This window comes from Euwallacea similis, chromosome 6 (genome assembly GCF_039881205.1).
Source record: "Euwallacea similis isolate ESF13 chromosome 6, ESF131.1, whole genome shotgun sequence".
NCBI lineage: Eukaryota > Metazoa > Arthropoda > Insecta > Coleoptera > Curculionidae > Euwallacea > Euwallacea similis.
The window spans coordinates 3,539,550-3,558,981 of record NC_089614.1 but is presented as its reverse complement, the minus strand read 5'-3'; the positions used below and the strand labels follow the sequence as shown (position 1 = coordinate 3,558,981).

Sequence of the window (19,432 nt, the reverse complement as noted above, 5' to 3'; positions counted from 1 at the left end):
GTGTCCATGCCCAGACATCGAATTTGTGATGTGTAATTAGTGTTCACAAATTTTCTAGCTCATAATAATACACTATTCATAATATTTATAACTATTCATAATAATTACACATCATGCCTATCTATTTTTTATTTTCACATATTATCGGTGACACAAGATTTATAAATGACAAAAATTTGGGCGTATGCTATTCAATGCAAAAATTTAAAATTCCGATTAATTATTTATATTATGAGGAACAATTATTTGACCTTGAATGAAGATTTATTGCAACATAACTGCTAAATAAGTGAGTGGTAGTATGTGGCCAAACCCTTTTAACTTTAAACGACATCTAATTTGTTATTATTTCAGGATCACATACAAGAAGTTCTAGACAAATGGACCCAAATAGACGACGAAATTTGGGCAAAAGTCATAGTACTGGAACGAAATAGGAGGGTGGCAAAGGCATATGCACGGGCACCAGTCCTCACAGTGAATGGGTCTGATGACGGATTCGATGGTTTCAGGTAGGATGAATACTAATATTATATGTTATAATTGAATTAAGGGTGATTATTTTTCCTACGACGCAAAAAACTTTCATTCTGAGATCAAAAACCTTTGAAGTGAATTGTCCAACGGCTAAAGCGGAAAAGATGATCTGTGGAAAGCGAATCGAAAACCATGTTTTTTACATTGTATTGAAAACCGAAAGTGTCGGTTTCTGATGTTTTTTAGGTGTGTCCAATTTTTGTGCTTACTGAGGCATTCATTTATTTAGGAAAAGTGAAAAACTTTCGGAAGATCATCAAACTTTTGTCAACACAATTAATAACAGGCAGTGTACATCAGAGAATAAAAGAGACGTTTAAGTTTAGCTGGAATTAATTAAAAAACAAATCCCTGCTAAGAATGAATATATAAACAGCTGTTATAGTAACATTTTGGTACCAAATAAAAAACGAAGTATTGTAAAATATTTCTTGGTGTCACTGAAAATGGTTTATACCTCACTGATGTATAGATATGCTACATAAGCAATTTTTTTAACAATGTGTTGCTATTGCAAAACTCCTCGGTAATAAAGATCGTGTTGAAAATAGTAACAATGTGAAACTTGAACGATCACACGAATAAACCCATTTCGATACAAACCCGGTGGGTTTAGTATTAAATTAATTTAGATTTGGGTGTATGTCAATGTTAATGATATCAGTTTCAATTTAGTAATCACTAAAGAGCACTTCGTGCCCGCTGAGTGCCTTAATTTGGGAGTGAGAAGTGGATCTTTTATGTCCAGTTTATTATTAACGGATGAAAGATCAACAATGCTTCTTGAAAACATTCTTTGTATTTAGATAAATCAGGGGAGGAGCTTGGAGATGCAGTTCTCGGTATAGTGTAAGAAACCCTATTCAAATCAAGTAATTAAAATGCACTTTCGACTCAACGATTCTTTCCTATAATTAAAGTCGAACCACCTACTGTTTCTTATGCGCCAGCCGCTAGTCTTTTTAAATCTTAATCCAATGAGGCTGTTTTTGACACTAATTGCCAGAATTTTACGATTTCTGATCCTCATCTTCATATTTTAGTCTCTGATATTTAAAAAATAGTTTAGAGGTTTCGTGCTTATGTGAATGTTGATGTCTCTTGTGGTTTGATTGCTTTGCGGATTTGAGCTCCGTTATCTCGGTAATTTGTAGAATAACTGCATTATGTAATAGGTCAAGTTAACGATCTCAATGAGCTTTATAAGTACCGAACATATATTTATCATATAGAAAAGTGACTTAACTACACGTACAAATATGTCTTTAACAGCTTTAATAGCTTTACCTGTAGCACACCCGCTAGAAGTAACTAAGCAAAAACTTTACTTAGATGGCAAGAGTAAAACAAAGTAAGCAATGGAAATGTAAATATATCTGTGGTCAGATACTTCAATATGCAAGTAGAACTCTCCATGAAATTACATCATAATGGCATGTATTAGCAGATATTCCACATATTTAGACTGTACTCACTGAACCATTTTAACGTCATTCCCAGAGAATTTTCGACTCTCCAGATTCAAGAATCTGGCCCCTTGCTTTTTCGGGTTTTCTCGGCGTTGCTTTGATCTGACTAGATCAAGGTGCCGCGGCTGAATGAACTTTTTGTGGCAAATGTATGTACGATGCTATAAACCTGCACAAACCGGCTTGTAATATGTCTCTTACTTTATGAGATACGGGTAAACATAGCAACTCGAAACTGTCAGTATTTTTTGAAAATTTTCAAGTAATGCAATATTTAATTTAGTTTCGAAGACAAGAGGACACTTTGATATCTATTTTCTAGATATTGAAGGAGCGTCAATGAAAGTTCCTCAACTAAATTTTTAAAGCTCCAGGATCATAATTCAAATTTTTCCTTTTACACCTTGTAAGGAGATTATCAACAAAAGCTGGAAACTTAAAGAAGGAAGCCTCTATACATATCAAATTTAAAATTTATTATGAAGATCTAAAAAATTATAGAAGATACTTAGAAGGTTGGTGAAATTAAGACAGAATGATAAAATATGCTTATTGAAAATCTGTTTTAAAACCTGAAAAATTGTGGATACTTCCGCAGTTGACAGAAAAAAAAACAAAAACTTTAATTTTTGTTTTTTTGTTAATTTTAAATTCACAAGTCGAAGGGATAAGGGAATAAAATGTTGTTAGGAAAACAAATTATGTCATCAAAAACAACAAAATCTAATAAAGAGTACGTTGAATGGTTGAATATCAAACTAGTGAAAATAAAAAGAAATGTATTTTTGCTATTTCTTAATTGTTAAAACGTCAAAATGTAGCTCTACTAATGTTATATTTTCCATGTCTCTATTATTAGTGTTTTTTATTTTCACTTTTTTTCAGATATCTTTACAAATACTCGGAATTTCCTCCGATCTTGGGGTAAACTTTAAATGAGCATTAAGTACATTGCGAATATATAATACATATGTATTCATTTAACTGACAATTAATCTCTTAGAGTTCCTAATATTCCCCAAGTACTTTGTTTTTAATCGATCTACGTAATTTAATAAAATTATATAATTAAATTAAGCTAATTAAATAACAAAATAAATCTCTCCGCGGGAGGCCTGAATTCTAGAACAGTTACACCATTTGAGAAGAAATAAAACAATTCCGAGCACTAGTACGGGATTGAGATTCAAAGATAGTGTGAGCAAAGAGAATTGAATTGGTGCCGAGGAATAAAATTTTTATTGTATTGTATTTGCCACCGCAGAGGTTTGCCTTTCTAATATTTCATAGCTAAAGCGTGCGCTTGGCTAAGGCGAAACATGTATAGCACACCACTTATTTCAGTCAAGCGCATTTACCCATATCAGGCAAAAAATCTTATACTCTTATGCAACGAATTTGAAATTACTGGACGGAGATTATAAATAACGCACGCTTGAACAGTTTTTGGCTCTACTCTAGGCTTAACAATGAACAAAAAAAAAATCCAATCATCTAATTGATTGGAAATCGGCTGAGAACCGAAATGTGAAATGGAGCCGCTTCACTCTTTTTTATTTCGGAAAATCATCCTTTAATTGAATCGAGTTTTTGTGGAATGCGGTACTACCGAAAAATAAAAAGTACCCGATAAAGCCTTGAAAATCAACGAAAATGGCCAATAAATTTCAATGTGAACCAGCTTTAACTGCAGTGCCCGCCGATTTGCTGCTGACCGTTTCTTCAATTTTTGCATCGTCATAAAAGGGAACAACTACACTATCGGACAACTTTTGTACTATTTGCTAGACTTAATAATTAAGGAGCATTGTAACAGCCTACACTTGGACGTTGTTGCTCAAAACAACCCGGCTCTGATATATCGCGCATTAATTTGACAAAGCAAACGCTTACTTTAGTTTATCGCTTATAATGAAAATATAAATAAGAGACAACATTATTGTACCATTACGACTCGCCATACTATGTTGTTTGTCAAAATGCTAAGTTGTGTCTTATTTTCGAACGAAATGGCTTAAGCTAATCACACACTTGCAGGACTTGAGACGTGAGTAGCACTCTTAAAAGCGCTCATTTACTAAACACCTCATTGAAGCTCATAAATCTACGTTTACGATTCAATGTTTACCGATGCAGGATTTTTCAAGTCATACGACAGGGCATGTGTAAATTGAAAGTATGAGACTGTATGGAAAGCTTTAAAGTGCTTAAGAACTGTTAAGGCATTTGTCAAGTTACACCCAGTGTGTTCTTCAGGTTCAGTTTCTTTCTTTTAGCTCGGACGTTATTAATAAATCGAAATTAAAGTGGAGTCCCTCAGTTTGGAACTTAATACGCCTTAGAATTTTTTTTTTTTATTTGAAATGTTTAGAGTTTATGCAGAAGTAAATGCATCACAATGAATGTGAAATAAGTAATAAAATTACAAAATCGAAATTTACAACTAAATCTGCTTCGTAGTCATTCCACTGGTTTTAATTGATTATTATAGATACACAAAATAAAACAGATTGTTAGGTTAGGCGAAAAATTGTTAAAAAAAATATGAATGAATATAGCAATAGCGTTTTGGCTTGAAGTTAGTTCGATTGATGACGCGGCAATGTAGATTTCGAGATCGATTTTGCAAGGGAAAAGCTCCCAATCGTGATGTTCATGACGAACCAGGCTATTGAGGGGGAGAGACCATCGGATAATTTGTATTTTGTATTGGCAATGGTGTAATAAATTTCATTGACTTCAGGGCAAAACGTTTGTTATGCAAAATGCAATTAAATTTTTTGGCATTTAACATCACACCACTAAAAAGTAATCTTTCAAATCGAGCTAAATATTTAGAAAACTGAAAGAGCTAACGTAGCGCGTGAAGCGTTTATCTATCTATGTCGATATTTTAGAATTGGACTTTTGAATTTTTGGAAAAATATAACCAAACTAAATTAATTCCGTATTTCAGAAACTAATAGAAATACGTGCACCAATCTCATTTAGAAAGGCTTATAGGGCTCATGGAAATAATTAATGTGAAAACATTTCAAGGAAAACTTTAAAAAGTGGTAAAAAGTAGGAATCTCTCTTTCTTTCTCTCTCTCTCTCTTTCTATTTAGGGATTCTCAGGAACAATTTCAAACGTCTAAGGTCCTATTTTTGTGTTTAATCAACTAATCCTATTTTGAGCCTAGATATCTCAAGTAAGGTCTTGGAGTTTTGGAAATGCAGTTTGAGACATTTTTTTTAGATGCATTCTGAATATATCAAAAATAGTTATCAAAATTACGCCGGATCTCAGAAACTAAATGACATATTACAACCCAATTTATGCAGATATATAAAGCTCACCGAGACGATTAATTTAAACTGTTATTTAAGGCAATAGCTTCAGAAATTCTTAAAATACCGACACTCAAAGCTGCGAAGCAATGAATCCCAAAAAATACATCAGCATGCATATAAGCGTGAAAGCCATTCTTTAAATATTTACTATGCAAAGTGGCTTGAAATTTGGCTACCAAATTTCAACAGCGAAATCTTCAATTGAACGTGATAGTGGTGCTCAACATTCAAAAAGTTAACAAATAGAACAAGGAACTATAGTTTCGAAGAATAGATGGTCAATGGCGTTTCGAGAATTTTGGAAGGTCCTGTATATTGTGACAATATGAATATAGAGATAATAAAAGTGAACATTTAAAGCCTATGATATGTCGCAAATTATAAGAGAAATGTAATCATTACTTTTCTTATAAGGCGCAAGGATTCTGAAAGGATTTCAAAATTATCAGAATAACACTTCCTAATCGATATAATTTCAGCATAGGTTCAGCATCAATCATTCCATCTCATGTAATCTCATCAAAAACAATGCTGCAGAAGGCAGATTTAGACATTGAAATTCAAAAAGAAGCCTCTTTCTATCGGTATGCTAACGATACAGGAATTATTTAGTCGATGGACAAAGGCTTATCTAAAAGAGTTAGTGGCAAAAGCCACTAATAAAACAGAATAATTTGATCGGGTAAAATCTAGGCGACCTTGCAGACATTGCTTTCGTTAGTAGTCGGTCGCGGCCAATCACAATCGAGATCAGATTTCGAAAAACAATGTATTATAAATTTGACTACAGAGCAGTACGCAATGCACTGCCTAATCAGCTAGCTGATTACGGCATAGTTATTCAATAAAGACAGTTATAGCCTGTTTAGTTTTTTTCTTGTTGGCGAGTAAACACGGCTTGCAGGGCGTGCACGAGTTATTGCATTTGGTTTGGGTTTTCGCTATTATTTGGATCGTTAATCAATCTCTTGACGTATAAAGGACCTTTGGTGTTCGAACTAGGAAAGCAGTTCCGGTTGACTATGCTGGGCCTTCATGGTTGCAATTTCTATGAAATTTGCGCTCTCCTTAACACATTAGAATGGTTACGCACTAATTACCACGACTGAAAACAATGCTGCGAGGAATTTCTATTTGAATTTATAAGTTTATGAATGGGCCCTGGCTCTCTTGTTGACATGTGTACGTAACCTACACACATGCCGCATAAGAGAAGACACATTCTACATTCAGAAGTTTGCTTTCACTTTTACAAATGAAATTAAGAGATCTCGCCAAAGAGACCGGTTTATTTTACTGGAATCCATCTAAATCGACTTTAATTTTGAAGATTATGCAAACCCCAAATTAAGAGAATGCACGCAACCCCTGAAAGCAATGGCCACTCGTCTTTGATCTTGCGTTAATAATACCAGCGAAATGTATCTATGATGCAATTAACCATAAATATCTATGCACCTACTTTTACTGACAAGCCGCAAGAAAATCCGCTGTGTACCTGTTGACATTACTAGCTAAACGGGGGCAATAGAATAGGAGAAACCGACCGGCAAGCTGCAATTTTCATAAATGGTTCTAACTCGATCTTGACTGAAAAATCATTCATCTCGTGAGCCTGCGGTCTTGTCCGATTTATCGTTTCGCATTTAGGACAGTCAATTCCTTTTAAAGGACAATAATAAACTCCGAAGAAGAAGGGTTATTTGTTTAATAAGGCATTATCATTATACAATTATAATATGTCAGAGCTGGTTGCTTGGAAGTTTTTGTTATAGTTTTATTTGCCTTTCGACAATACCCACAAAGCGCGGTATGCGATTCCATATAAAGTACTACATGCTATATTTTGTTTTAGCATATCATTGTAGCAGGCAGTAGATAAATAATTTGTCTTCATAAAATGAGAACGAACTAAACGTACGGAACGACCGCTGAACGAGCTGAAAGTAAAAGTACTGATCGCAGATAGTCTGACTATTGATTTCCAAAGCGACTTTGTGTATGCACCAATACCGTATCGGGGATATGTGGAGCTGCATCTAAAAAGATACACGTAAAATTATGCGTTTAAAATTTTTATTCCTAACAAATTTATAGACCGCCAACAATGACAAGAGCGCTTACGGGTCCATAACCCTGACAAAATTCTCATCAATCAAGCATAAAAAATGTTCAGTTGTCTTCTTATTTTCAGCCCCAGAAAGTGCTGCTAATGGACAAATTCTGCTTAAACGATAATTTAAATTGACAATCCGATTATTATCTCGCAAACAGGTTGCATTCTGGTATTATCAATAAACCGAAATTAAAGTGGAGACCCTCAGTGTGAAACTTAATGCGCTTTATAAAAGAAAATTTCGAATGTTTAGTTAGTTTAGTGTTCGCGCAAAAGTGGATACAGTACAATGAATATGACGTAAATACTAAAATTATTAAATCGAAATTTGCAAATTAATTGTTACAGATACGCAAAATAAAACAGATTGTTCGGTATAGGTAGAAAATAAACAATTATGGCAACATTTGCTTCAAGCGAGTTCGATTGATGACGCAGCAACGTCGATTTTGAGATCGATTTTGCAAGAAAAAACTTCCAGATCGTTATATTGATTACCAACCAGGCTATCGAGGGTGAAAGATTATCGGATTATATGCATTTTGCATCTGCAATGCTGTAATAAATTTAATTAAAATAAGGAAAAATACTTATTTGTGTTGGTAACGAATGAAACTGAAGTCAGTATGTTCAAATTGAACATAAAATGCTTAACCCAGATAATTGAAAAAATTAAGGAAAAAATTAGATTTAATTTTGAAATGTAAGCCAAATTAAATATATGGAATAAATAGATTGCATAAAAAACTTACTCTTTTTTGGCTAGACTGTAAAATCACTTTCTGCAGGAGCGTAAACGCGCCTGCTTCATCAGTGTCTTTTACCTAAGCAAATTTAAATAATATATTTTTTTTGCTATAAACAATGTGTGTACAACAAGAGTAAACAATAAAAATTCCAATATCAAATTATTTCTCACAAAAGATAAATTGTCTACTAAAACCAAAAGAAAGTTGCCTAAATAAGGGTACACACGATCTAATGGCCAGAAATTAAATCTCAAGGTAGACACGGTTTAATTTATAAATACAACATTATATTATGCCCTCAAGCATCACAATCAACAAAATTATAATTAGTAATAATCTTGTTCTCCTCAAGGTATTCTCGAAGATTACGGACTGCGTTATATTTTTACTCACTCTGCGGAATTTTATGTTAAATGTCTGGTTTACGTTTTTAGCCACATATCACTTAACTTCTTCCTTATTGTTATTAATTTGACAACCTTGTCATATAATTCTTACGTATTTTGTGGGTTTGCAGTCCGCAAATAGATAGTTATGACTTAAGAATACAAATTCCAACAAAAAACGCCTCTCTAAAAAATGGTTATCACCCAATACCAAAGCTGTATGCTAAACGAATCCACTTTATATATACCTATATGTATCTAGCAAACCCACAGACTAGTTTGAAAAGCTCAATAAAATATCGAGCTTGATAGATACCGATCTGGAAAGAAATTCTTTTAAGACGCCTCGTAAATTGTCTGGATAACAATTGTTATGCTGAAGTGGAAATTTAAAACTGGTGAAGTGGTTTTGGTGTTATCGAAAATTTCATAGAATAAGAATTACGTAATTTCTCGTTCCCAAATACGCATACCCAAAAATAATTTTTGGTATTCATATTTTTTATGACGAGATAAGTTCCTCTTTGAAAAATGAAAGAATTTCGAGTGTTGCAACCTGGAAAAAAATTAAATAATGGTCGGTCCTCCACGATCAGACGATACGGTCCGAAACACGTCTAGTCATCGCCCTAATGAGATGATTGATGTCCTCCTGAGGTATTTCAGTTCAAGCTTGTATGTTTGTGTCCAAGCAAGTATTTGTACAGCGTGACAAAAGACCGTTTACGTTTGTGGGGGATGAGGTACATTTTGTAGTCTTCTACCTTTAATTTCCAAGACGTGTTCGATTGGTGAAAACTCTGGAGATTTGGATGAATAAGATAAAAAATTATACATAATTTTACAATAAAAAAAAAGGTGCCTTATCTTGTTGAGGAACTGTATTAGGGACAGTTTTGGGATATAATGGAAAAGTTTCGCCCAATTATTCCTAGATATAACGATGGGCGGTACTGGTAAATGTCTTACAATACGCAGGGTGATTCAATTTTAATCTGTTGCTGTCGGTTCAGAGGATGCCAGAAAATAGAATAATAAGACAAATTTAAAAAAAAACGCCATTCTAAAAACGTATATCAACAAAGATTTAGCACGTTAAAGTGTAATATTTTTTTCTCATTTCAGCTCATCCAATTTTTGCGATATTTAGTCTACTGAAATATGTCAATTAAAATAATCTTACTTAAAAATTATTGCGGAGCTATCAATGATGTACAGAATGGTATATCTAACTTTCGCCTTCAATTTATTTTATTATAATCTACCATAATTCTATTTTAATTAAATAAAAAACCAGACACACGCTGGGAAACCGCTGAAACTTCTCAATTGTGATTTAAACTGAAACAATTTTTTCAACATTTTAGGAAAGCGACAGTGAAATTCGACAAGGTATCACCTTCCTATCTGTCTTCTTTAATATTTTCAAATTTATATGTCCATTAAATAAAAATATAAAAACCAGAGGCATGCTGGGGATCTATTGAGATCTCTTAATTGAGGGCTAAAATACAGTATTTCTTTCTAAATTTAAACATCCAAGGTACTAAGGAGACCCTAATAATATTCTGCATCCACTCAACATGTCAATTGCGAAGAGTCGCCAATCATTCTCTACAAGATGACGCCTTTAACTCTATGTTTTAATTTGTCGAATTTATATTTTCTTTATAAAAGGACAAATATATGCTAAACATGTATTGAAACTTATCAATTATGATGTAAAATGAAAACATTTTCTTAAGATTTAGAAGCCGTCCGAGGTGAACTATTATAAATAAACTATACCACAAATTTCAAAAAAATTATCTAAAAATTAGAAGTTCTAAACTGAAAAAAGCGAAAACATGTTTTAAATACTATTTATCTTATTGCGCTATTTTTTACTATCCGGAAAAAGACGTTATTTAAAACCTTGTATAAGAGTGTGAGTAAATTTGCACCGACTGTACAACTTTTTTTTAATAATCACTAATAAAATGTGAATAATCAGAATTCAAATTAAATGATATAATACTCGGAAAAAATTGCCAAAATACTTTGACTACAGTCTTGTTATTCTTGTATGATTTATTCGCAAAAGTTTGATTCAAATGATTACCACACAATATGAAAATGAAGTTTATAAACTCCGAAAAACATAAGGAAACATTGAAGATGCAAAAACAAGCAAAGTAAAATTTTCATTGTCCATCATTCCATGAGGCTCGTTTTTCTTTTATATTGACATCTGTTATGATAGATGATGATTTTTCTAATAGCAACATAGAATATATGGTACCTTTTTTAGAGATATTTTCCTTCTGGGCAAGTTTCCACGTCTTAGCGAAGGTTGCCTCATAAATTTTGAAACTACTTTATTTAAAATTAACAAAAAATATGTTTGTCCCGTTTATTTTCTTCGGCATTGTTTTTCAACAAGAGTTTCTTTTTGAAAAAAAAATACAATTAATAGAATTTGTAGAACATTTTCTTTGGAATTAGTATTGTCTCGACCACATTTCGTAAAACTGCTAGCAAATAAAATTAACTTTCACTATTATAAATTTCTGATCTATTGTTTTCGATTAGTCGAGGCATACACCCTGTACCAGCAATGGTGCTTCGAAGTTCATTGTTTCTCAATTACAAGGAATTGAAAAGGTACGATTTGTCTAAACGGTAGTGGGCGTGAAGCAGCCTTGGTTTGATGCTATACGGGGAATTCTGATCTACATACTAGGTATAGATTTTTGCAATGCATAATAAAGAAATCTAAGCTTAATGTTCGTGTCCGTTCTGTTACAATTACTGCAGCTTTTTTTCGGTTTTGCAAACCAATATTGCTGCAGACCCATACATACGTAATACCCACGGTATAATTAATTCCCACTTACTACAGATCACGCATGGCGCAAAAAACCGTGTAATGCTTTTATCGCTTTTTATTAGAGTTTAGCACATTTTGATGGCCCTTTCACTCGAGCATTATTAGACATTAAGTCGTTAAAATCTTACTACCTATTTCCTAATTTGAACAGTGCCAATTTATGCATTATTCAAATGTAATCGTAAGCTATTTTGCCAATAATGTAAAAATATTTTCTGTATTAGGTTTTCTGTATTTGCTGATTTTAATGGTTTTGACAAACATATGTGCGAGATAAGAAAGAACCCAACCTGTCAGATGACGTTATTTAGGATACAGTGGTTCCCCCGCTTATGGCTTAAGACGCCTTGGCAATTACACAAGGTCGTCTGCTTTGCACTTGAACCGATACCTGAGCTTCTTTTTTTCTCAATAGCGCGTGGTAACTATTTAGCTACTGATATATCACCAATTCAAATAGCTTAATTGGACAAAAAGATCTTTTAGGCGAGACAACCTGAAAATGTGTAACATCAATCCCTTTTAAAGGGAGCAAGTGTTTAGCCGAGATGGTTATATGGATAAAGCAATGGGGAAAAATTAAAAATACGTCTTGCAGATAACAAACGTGATCTATAAAGACGTTCGGCTACTATTTTAGATCGCTTTTAAGATTTTATCAAACTTTCGACTCGGAAAAATAAATCTGCAAGCAAATTAGCTTAACGAATCGCGTAACTTTGTCAAGGAAGGAGAGTTGAAACTATCCGTTGTAAGGCGAACGCTACATCTTGGAATCTCAGTGGCTATCGATACGGAAAATAAAGCATAAATTCTTACATCCGAAAAAAGCAAAATGTATGACGCAACAAACATCATCTGTAAATGTTAAAGATCAAAATTCCTTATAAAGTTTTTCTTCTCGAGTTGATGCTGCACATTTATGAAGTTGCTAATTAGTTTTTCGCAATATGTGTATATTTCAATTAGGTACATGTATGCTTAGGGGGCATTGATGTGTAAGAATGTAGGCGTAAAGTCATGACCTACATTAGCGAAAATAATTCAGTTTATTAAGTTTGATTTATTTTTCAGAATCGGTTTGTGCGGCTTCGACAACCCAATGAGAGACCATAAGACCGAAGAGTTTAAAAGGCACATAGGACACGTAAGTAATATTTAAATCCAGCTTAAGGAATGCTATATGAAGGCTACTAGGCCAAACGCAAACCTAAAAATATGCTACAAAATGTTGCGTGCTGCCTGACAATGAGCTGGGCATGTACCCGGTTAATTTAAAGCTCCGTTTAATTATATTTATTAGTACTTTTGTTTATAAGTGCCGAGTCTGCGACGCCAACCAGTGGGCAGTAGCCATTCAAGGTTGGTAGTACGTTACTACCTAGCAATTACCACGATATAGGTACACCTAAGGGGCCAATCTAGATCTATGTGCTGTTCTATCTGTCGTTATAAAACCGTTACACATGAAACGTTAGACGATATCAACGCGGCTTCCTTTTTTAAACTATGTAAATTTTATCTTCTTAGGCATACAAAGCCGCCGAATACAAATCTGGTCAGCAGCAGGTCAAAGATCAAATTATCATACCACTAGAAATAATGTTCTAAACTATGTTTACTGTTTTACTAATAAATGCTAATTTTTGAACGTTTACTTTGAAGCTACAAAAGATGAAAGAAAGCGAGGTGCAAATGGGAGATTTATTTACCATTACTTGAAACGAGTCCTTTCATAAGACTAATTAGTACCCAACATTAACAACATCGTTTCTACAAAAATATGAAACTTGACCATATGAGTCAAAGCAATTCAATCCGGGTATACCTATACAGGGTGGCCACATTTGCATGTTTTTAATGCACAATAAAACGGAAACATAGATGCTTGAATTAAATAATAATATGTCATGCTGCGTGTTCTGAGGTTCGTACATCCGTATATTTCCATGAATTGAGAATGTCAAATTCTCTTGTAAACTCAACACTAAGAAAATATTTAGAATAAATAGGTACTAGTTCACTTGATCATTGATTTTAAATAAATATGCTATTACTTTCTATTCGTTTTATATTTTCAATTTAAATCCATTTATTTAATGCTAACTGAAAACATTTCTGATGCATTTATACATACATATGTATGCATATTTAAAACAAGTATTTGTTTTTTTGTGGGCAATTTGTTATCTACTAAAAATGCAAAACAACAAAAAGGCGTTCACAAAGAATTTTGCAAGATAAAATGAGTTTTTGGTATAAATAAAAGATATAATTTTGTCATTTTTGATAAGACCTTATAATTTTTTTATTATATCTATATACATATATCCAAATAGGTTTTGCTATCTTAAGATATTTTTTATGTAAAATAAATATGTAAAATTCTTGAAATATGATATTTTTTTATTTGAATTTATCAGAAAACAAACTCTTGGTAAAGATTTGTGGAAAACTTCATTGTTGAGGTTATCTTTTAATTCTAAACAACTTTTCATAATACGTGTTTTCTCTAAAATTTAAAATAAAGTTACTTATAATCTATTTTCGTAATTTTCGAATCTCTCCCCTATGAAATGAGATATACAAATTTTGTAAACAACGTTTTGGGTTTACAAGAGCACACAAACTTTTACCAAGAATAAAATTTTCTGATAAATTCAAATGAAAAAAAAATCCCATATGGTGCGTACTTTCAGGCAATCACTATATATTGCAGTAGGTAACTGTTCCTATGACGTTTAAAAATACGCCAGAGTTAATTTAAATTGAATACATATGGAACAACTGCGGTATACGTAGTTGCCTTGAAAGAAACATTCTCTTAAATGATTGGAAAGATGCTTTTATTGTTAATATAAATGAATTTACCAGAATATCGGCTTGTCTAACAGTGTTCAGATAATTATTACTTGTTAAACTAAACAGAAATGTGGCTACCTTATTCTATGTATTTTTTAATGTCATAGTCACAGGCATCTGTTACAAAATAGTTTTTTTTTTAATTATTAGCTATTACGTAAATGATACCTTACTTGTTATACGTCAATTCAAAAAGAAAACATTGCCTTTCGAATGAAATAATCGTCATATATGAGTTACATTAATAAATACAACATCCTGTTAGAATTAGAAAATTAATTTATTTTCAAAAAATGATACATGTGATTGTAATTTACTGAAAAACTATCCTAAAAAAGTAAAAACTATTTGAGTGCAGCTAACATAACATAAAAGTTATTAGACAGTATCAAAAATGAGAAAGTTTTAAGTTTAATTTATTCAAAAAAAATTTTTGTTGATAGCAATCCTCTTATATTGAAAAAACATCCCGGGTATACCTTTTTGAGCTTTCGAATTTGCAGTAGTTCGTGACTGATGCATTAAACCATGTAAATTTGATGATGGTCTAAATTCGAGGTTCACCATTCAAGATTAGGAAAAAATGTTTTTTTAATTTTCCTTTTTTTTCGAGATATTTCCGGAATCGCTGAGAATTTTTCAATTTACAAAAAAACAGTTTATTGTGTTGTTCACTACATAACTTTGCCATAATTTAATCCTGTATATGTATATCTTATTAATTATATAATTTATATATTTAATTCCGTGATGCCACCATTGAGTCACATTATAACAAAAAATTCTTTTAGGCCTTTTCGGATTGCATTGATCCTTATCAGCCTATTTTCAATTAATTGGATTTATTTTGGATAATAGCCAGTCAACTCGATTTGAATGCATTTCCGAAATTGCATATTAACGTTAAGAAAAAAATGCTATTTTAACTACTGGTTAACTGCTTATGGGCAGTGCTGAGAAATATAAACATAGTGGACAATACGTAATTCTACCAACATTCTGTTAATTGATTGGTTGCAAATAAACGTTTATTACCCCCTGCTTCAATACATATCTTTTTCACCAGAAGGTTAGCGTGATTTTTAAATCGCAAACAACAATACATAAATATATATAATGGGAGGCATGCGCAGACTTCTCCTATTCACGTCACGATTGACAAAAACTGTTCATTCTGATAGGATGTAGATAGTCAAGTGAAGAATTTCTCAAACATATTTTTTCTTACATCATGAGTAAAGAGGAATTTCATCTCGAAAATATCGTTTTCTATTTTATTAGAAGCATATAATAGAATAGCAAGTAATGTAATAAAATTACAAATTTCAAACAGATGGCATCTAATCTATACTTATTGTCATATATTCAAATAGAATATGTAAATTTGGTACGAAATTTTCATAGCACTTTGTTGAAATAATTGCGAATATTCTTCAAAACTTACCGAAATTTGCCTCAAAATTCCCACGTGATTTCAAGTTGATCCAGCCAACCGGAATTTTTCACTCCTGGAAAACACTCTCGAATATTCACAAGTGAAGTACACTACCCCTAGTCTCGATTATGCGATCTTTTATAGAAACACATCACAAATATACCAGGTTTTCAACTGAGAACACTCACAATACTTAGTTAGTACACATTTTCTTAAATTCATGTAGATTTGTCAGACTTTGAATTAATATTTTGCGAAAAAACACTCACTAAAGTTGAACGTTCAACGAAAATCGCGTCATGACAGCGATAATGGCTGAGAAAACACAGGACTGAATTCCTTTGTTTTTTTTACCGCCATTATTGCTATCAATGACTTTTGAGTTTTTATTAAACATTCAACTTTAGTGCGTGGTTTTTCGAAAGAAATATCGGCTTGAAAACTGACAAATCTACTAGAATTCATAAAAATATGAACAAATTAAGTGTTGTGACCGTTCTCGATTGAATCCTGATATATTTGTAGTGTGTTTGTGTATGAAATCGCATAATCGAGACTCGGGATGTGCCGTGTGCCATGCTGCGCGAACTCGCATTGCATTCATGGCCTCCTAGATTTTGGTTGACTAAATTTTACGAGGATCTTTCAAGAAGATTCAAAGAAAATATGAAATTTTAGGAACTGAATTTTTTTAGAAAAACTTTTTGCCCTTTTATAGAAATACATTAAATTTTGCGGTTTAGAGAAAATTAAAGGTTTTCTGATGGTGTTAGGCCTATTACGATACCTATAATAAGAAATTCTCAAAATGGCGATAAAGTCTAATGTTAAATATTTAACTTCAAAAATTCTCCACAGTTTAATTAGTCAGATATGGAGTATCCTTAAGAATCTGTTCAGATTTTCTTCGATTCCATTCAAGAGATACAGGGCGGAATACGGTTAAGATAGGATATAGGAAAATGAGGACCAGAATGAAAACTTAAATAATTCGACCTGTATAATAGTGAAACTATTTAAAATACGTAGTTTTTCTGATGAACTTTATCTAGAACCGTCCAAATAATGAATTCAGGGACCAATCACTATTTTTGCTACTACGTATATGATTCACATCAATCATGAATTTTATGTGAATTTCAGAAATATTTTGTTCTATCGCTTTAAATAAAAGGGCTATTTGTGTTCAAAGAGCATGCACGTGCACAATTTAAATCTTTGAGAATTTTTCTTTTGAACTAACATTTAATAGTTGATTGTGATTTGATATCGACCCTTAAAAGATCGAAATTTAAACCTTACAAAGGTACCTTAAACAGTATTTTTAAAAGACCCATGATGCTTAATTAAGGGATTATCCAAAAAAAAACAAAGCTTCAGGAAATTCAAAACTTCCGTAAAAATGTATTTATTTATAAGCAACTCTGAACATAATTAGTTAAAACTACTTATTTCTTCCAGGGAGTCAAAATAAAAATGGACGATGCTGGCAATATTCTAATAAAACGGGTATCAAAATGCAACGTTTATATTAAAAACACAGGCCAGGACGATGAAAATGCAATAGGGAACGAGATTTTGAAACTGCCAAATAACGCCTTAGACCCCGAAAAACCTGTCAAATTGTTTGACATGAAGAAGTTCCAATCCAACGTAAATCGGGAATTGAGGAGGGCGTATCCAGACCGTAGAAGACTGGAATGTCAGTGTCTTAGTGCAATAGCGTTTGTGAAGAACGAGTCTGAACTTTTGGAGTGTCCCATTTGGATTCTTATTATTAATGTTGTGGCTATGGATATGCTGAAATCGAAATTGCCTCCTGGTAAGTAAGAGTTGTTCCAGTTTATGCGTCCTTTACGTTCAAAACGTGACTCAATATTAACAATAATTGAAGCCCATGTCAAAGCGAGTTCTGGAATGTTTGTGGTAGCCGAGAGGAAAAAAATGAGGTGTTGCTGTAAACGGCAACAAGTTCTTTTGTGTCGAGTGATTTGCGATGAAAATGAATTGGTTACGATGCATCGCCAGTTCTCCGGAGCATTGTTACGTTATACTGCAGATCCATCTTTAAGCGATATTTATTTTAATAAACCCACTCCGAGTCTAATTTTTCTTCATCAAAAAAAAATATAATAAAAAATGGACACATCTCTTAATGAATATAAGAGCAAAACCATTTTCGACTGACCTTAAAGTTTATTTTTGCTCGTTTGTAGGTACTACATGTTTAATTTAAAAGATCTGAATTATGATTAAGCGTTGATAAAGTCCAAAAGCTCCTTTATAATCACTCTGAGATTTATTATTGACCTTTTGAGAATGGTTACGCGACTGATCAATTAATTCGCTAATATCAACACTTAATTAATCCAAGATCAGAAGCGTCGCAACTGCATGTTTCTTGCGCTATTTAACTCTAAATCTAAATGACCTGTGACCCGATTTTAACCAAAAACCTTAAGAAAATTGTACGCTAGAAGATCACCATCATTGTTAAACGATATAATTTTAACCGAAAACAATAAGAATAAACAAAAAACGTTCCCTCAATGGTGCAACCTCTGAAAGCATACCTTGGCCTACCATTAAGAAATTATTCACTGTTACGTCAATGGCTTTCAATTCAACCTTAATTCGGCAGTGCACCGTGCGATGGATATTAAAAACCGCCCCCGCATACCCATTCCTGACGAAGACCCATACAGCATCGCTGGAAATGGAAGCGGATCTTCTGGAAGCTCTGGATTTGCTACGGGGAGTGTTGCAGCTACGAGGGAGCAACTTTTACTTCAAAGTCAGCAACATGCGCAAAGACGAGGGGATAAACCTCCGAAGTTACCACCTAGAGATATGTATCACGATATACCTAAGGTTAGTATAACTTGCAAATACTCTATGGTGTTCAATTGTTTGGTGCAAAAGTGGAATATTTGGGTTAGCATTGAAGTGGAAAAGAATTGTCGGGATAATCTGCTTAATTTTTGTGAAAATAATGTTGATAGTGGCAGAAGAGTAGTAGCCAAATTTAATTCGTAAAGTTAGTGCAAGGGGCATTACAAACTAATACAAGGTGTTTCGAAATGTTTAAATTTTCAGCCATTAAGATACTTAACGAAAAAAAACTGTATCTAATAGAGATTGTCACATAAATTCAATGGAATAGTTCTTTTTTTGCAACATATAATTTAGCCTAGCCCAAGCTTATGGTTTTTTTTGCATTTTGAAGATTATTAATTACATTTATTTATATGACAAAAACTGCCTCAAATAAAAAAATTGATTTTCCAATGGAGGATTTGATATTTAATTATTCTCCGAATTGCCTCGTTCAAAGCTTTCCAAAATGAAAAAAAAAAACAGATTATATGATATTATTTTACATGTATCGATAATGCATAAAGCGTCAGAAAAATGTAGAAGCCGCCATTTTTATTTTTTAATATCAATATTCCAGAAAAAAATTGCAATGAAACCTTTATGAAAATGTGTTACATAGGGAGCTCAGCGACAACGAATCAACTTTGAGTCTATCCCAGCATTCTTTCATCAAGAATTTCCTTCCTAAAATGCAATAATAAGACTGGTGACATTTCAACCATACCCGCCTTAAACCATTGATTATAAGTACTAGCTTGTAATTATGTAGATGGAGGAAATGTGATTTCAATTGTGGGAA

The 19,432-nt window shown here is 32.8% G+C and overlaps 2 protein-coding genes across 3 annotated transcripts in view; one reads left to right on the top strand and one right to left on the bottom strand.

Moving 5' to 3' along the window:
* LOC136409657 (zwei Ig domain protein zig-8-like) overlaps window positions 1-16,145 on the bottom strand; it is a 251,925-nt gene extending 235,780 nt beyond the window's left edge. Inside the window, exon 1 of the mRNA XM_066391323.1 lies at window positions 15,766-16,145. The gene's annotated coding sequence lies outside the window, so the exon portion shown is untranslated. The remainder of the gene's footprint in view (window positions 1-15,765) is intronic.
* The window catches only part of exp (expansion), a 71,357-nt gene that overhangs the window by 47,538 nt on the left and 4,387 nt on the right, over window positions 1-19,432 (top strand). For both annotated transcript variants that reach the window (XM_066391306.1, XM_066391307.1), the window contains exons 3-6: window positions 355-512; window positions 12,534-12,606; window positions 17,218-17,578; window positions 18,398-18,627. In XM_066391306.1, coding sequence (XP_066247403.1) covers window positions 355-512; window positions 12,534-12,606; window positions 17,218-17,578; window positions 18,398-18,627 — 822 coding nt within the window. The remainder of the gene's footprint in view (window positions 1-354; window positions 513-12,533; window positions 12,607-17,217; window positions 17,579-18,397; window positions 18,628-19,432) is intronic.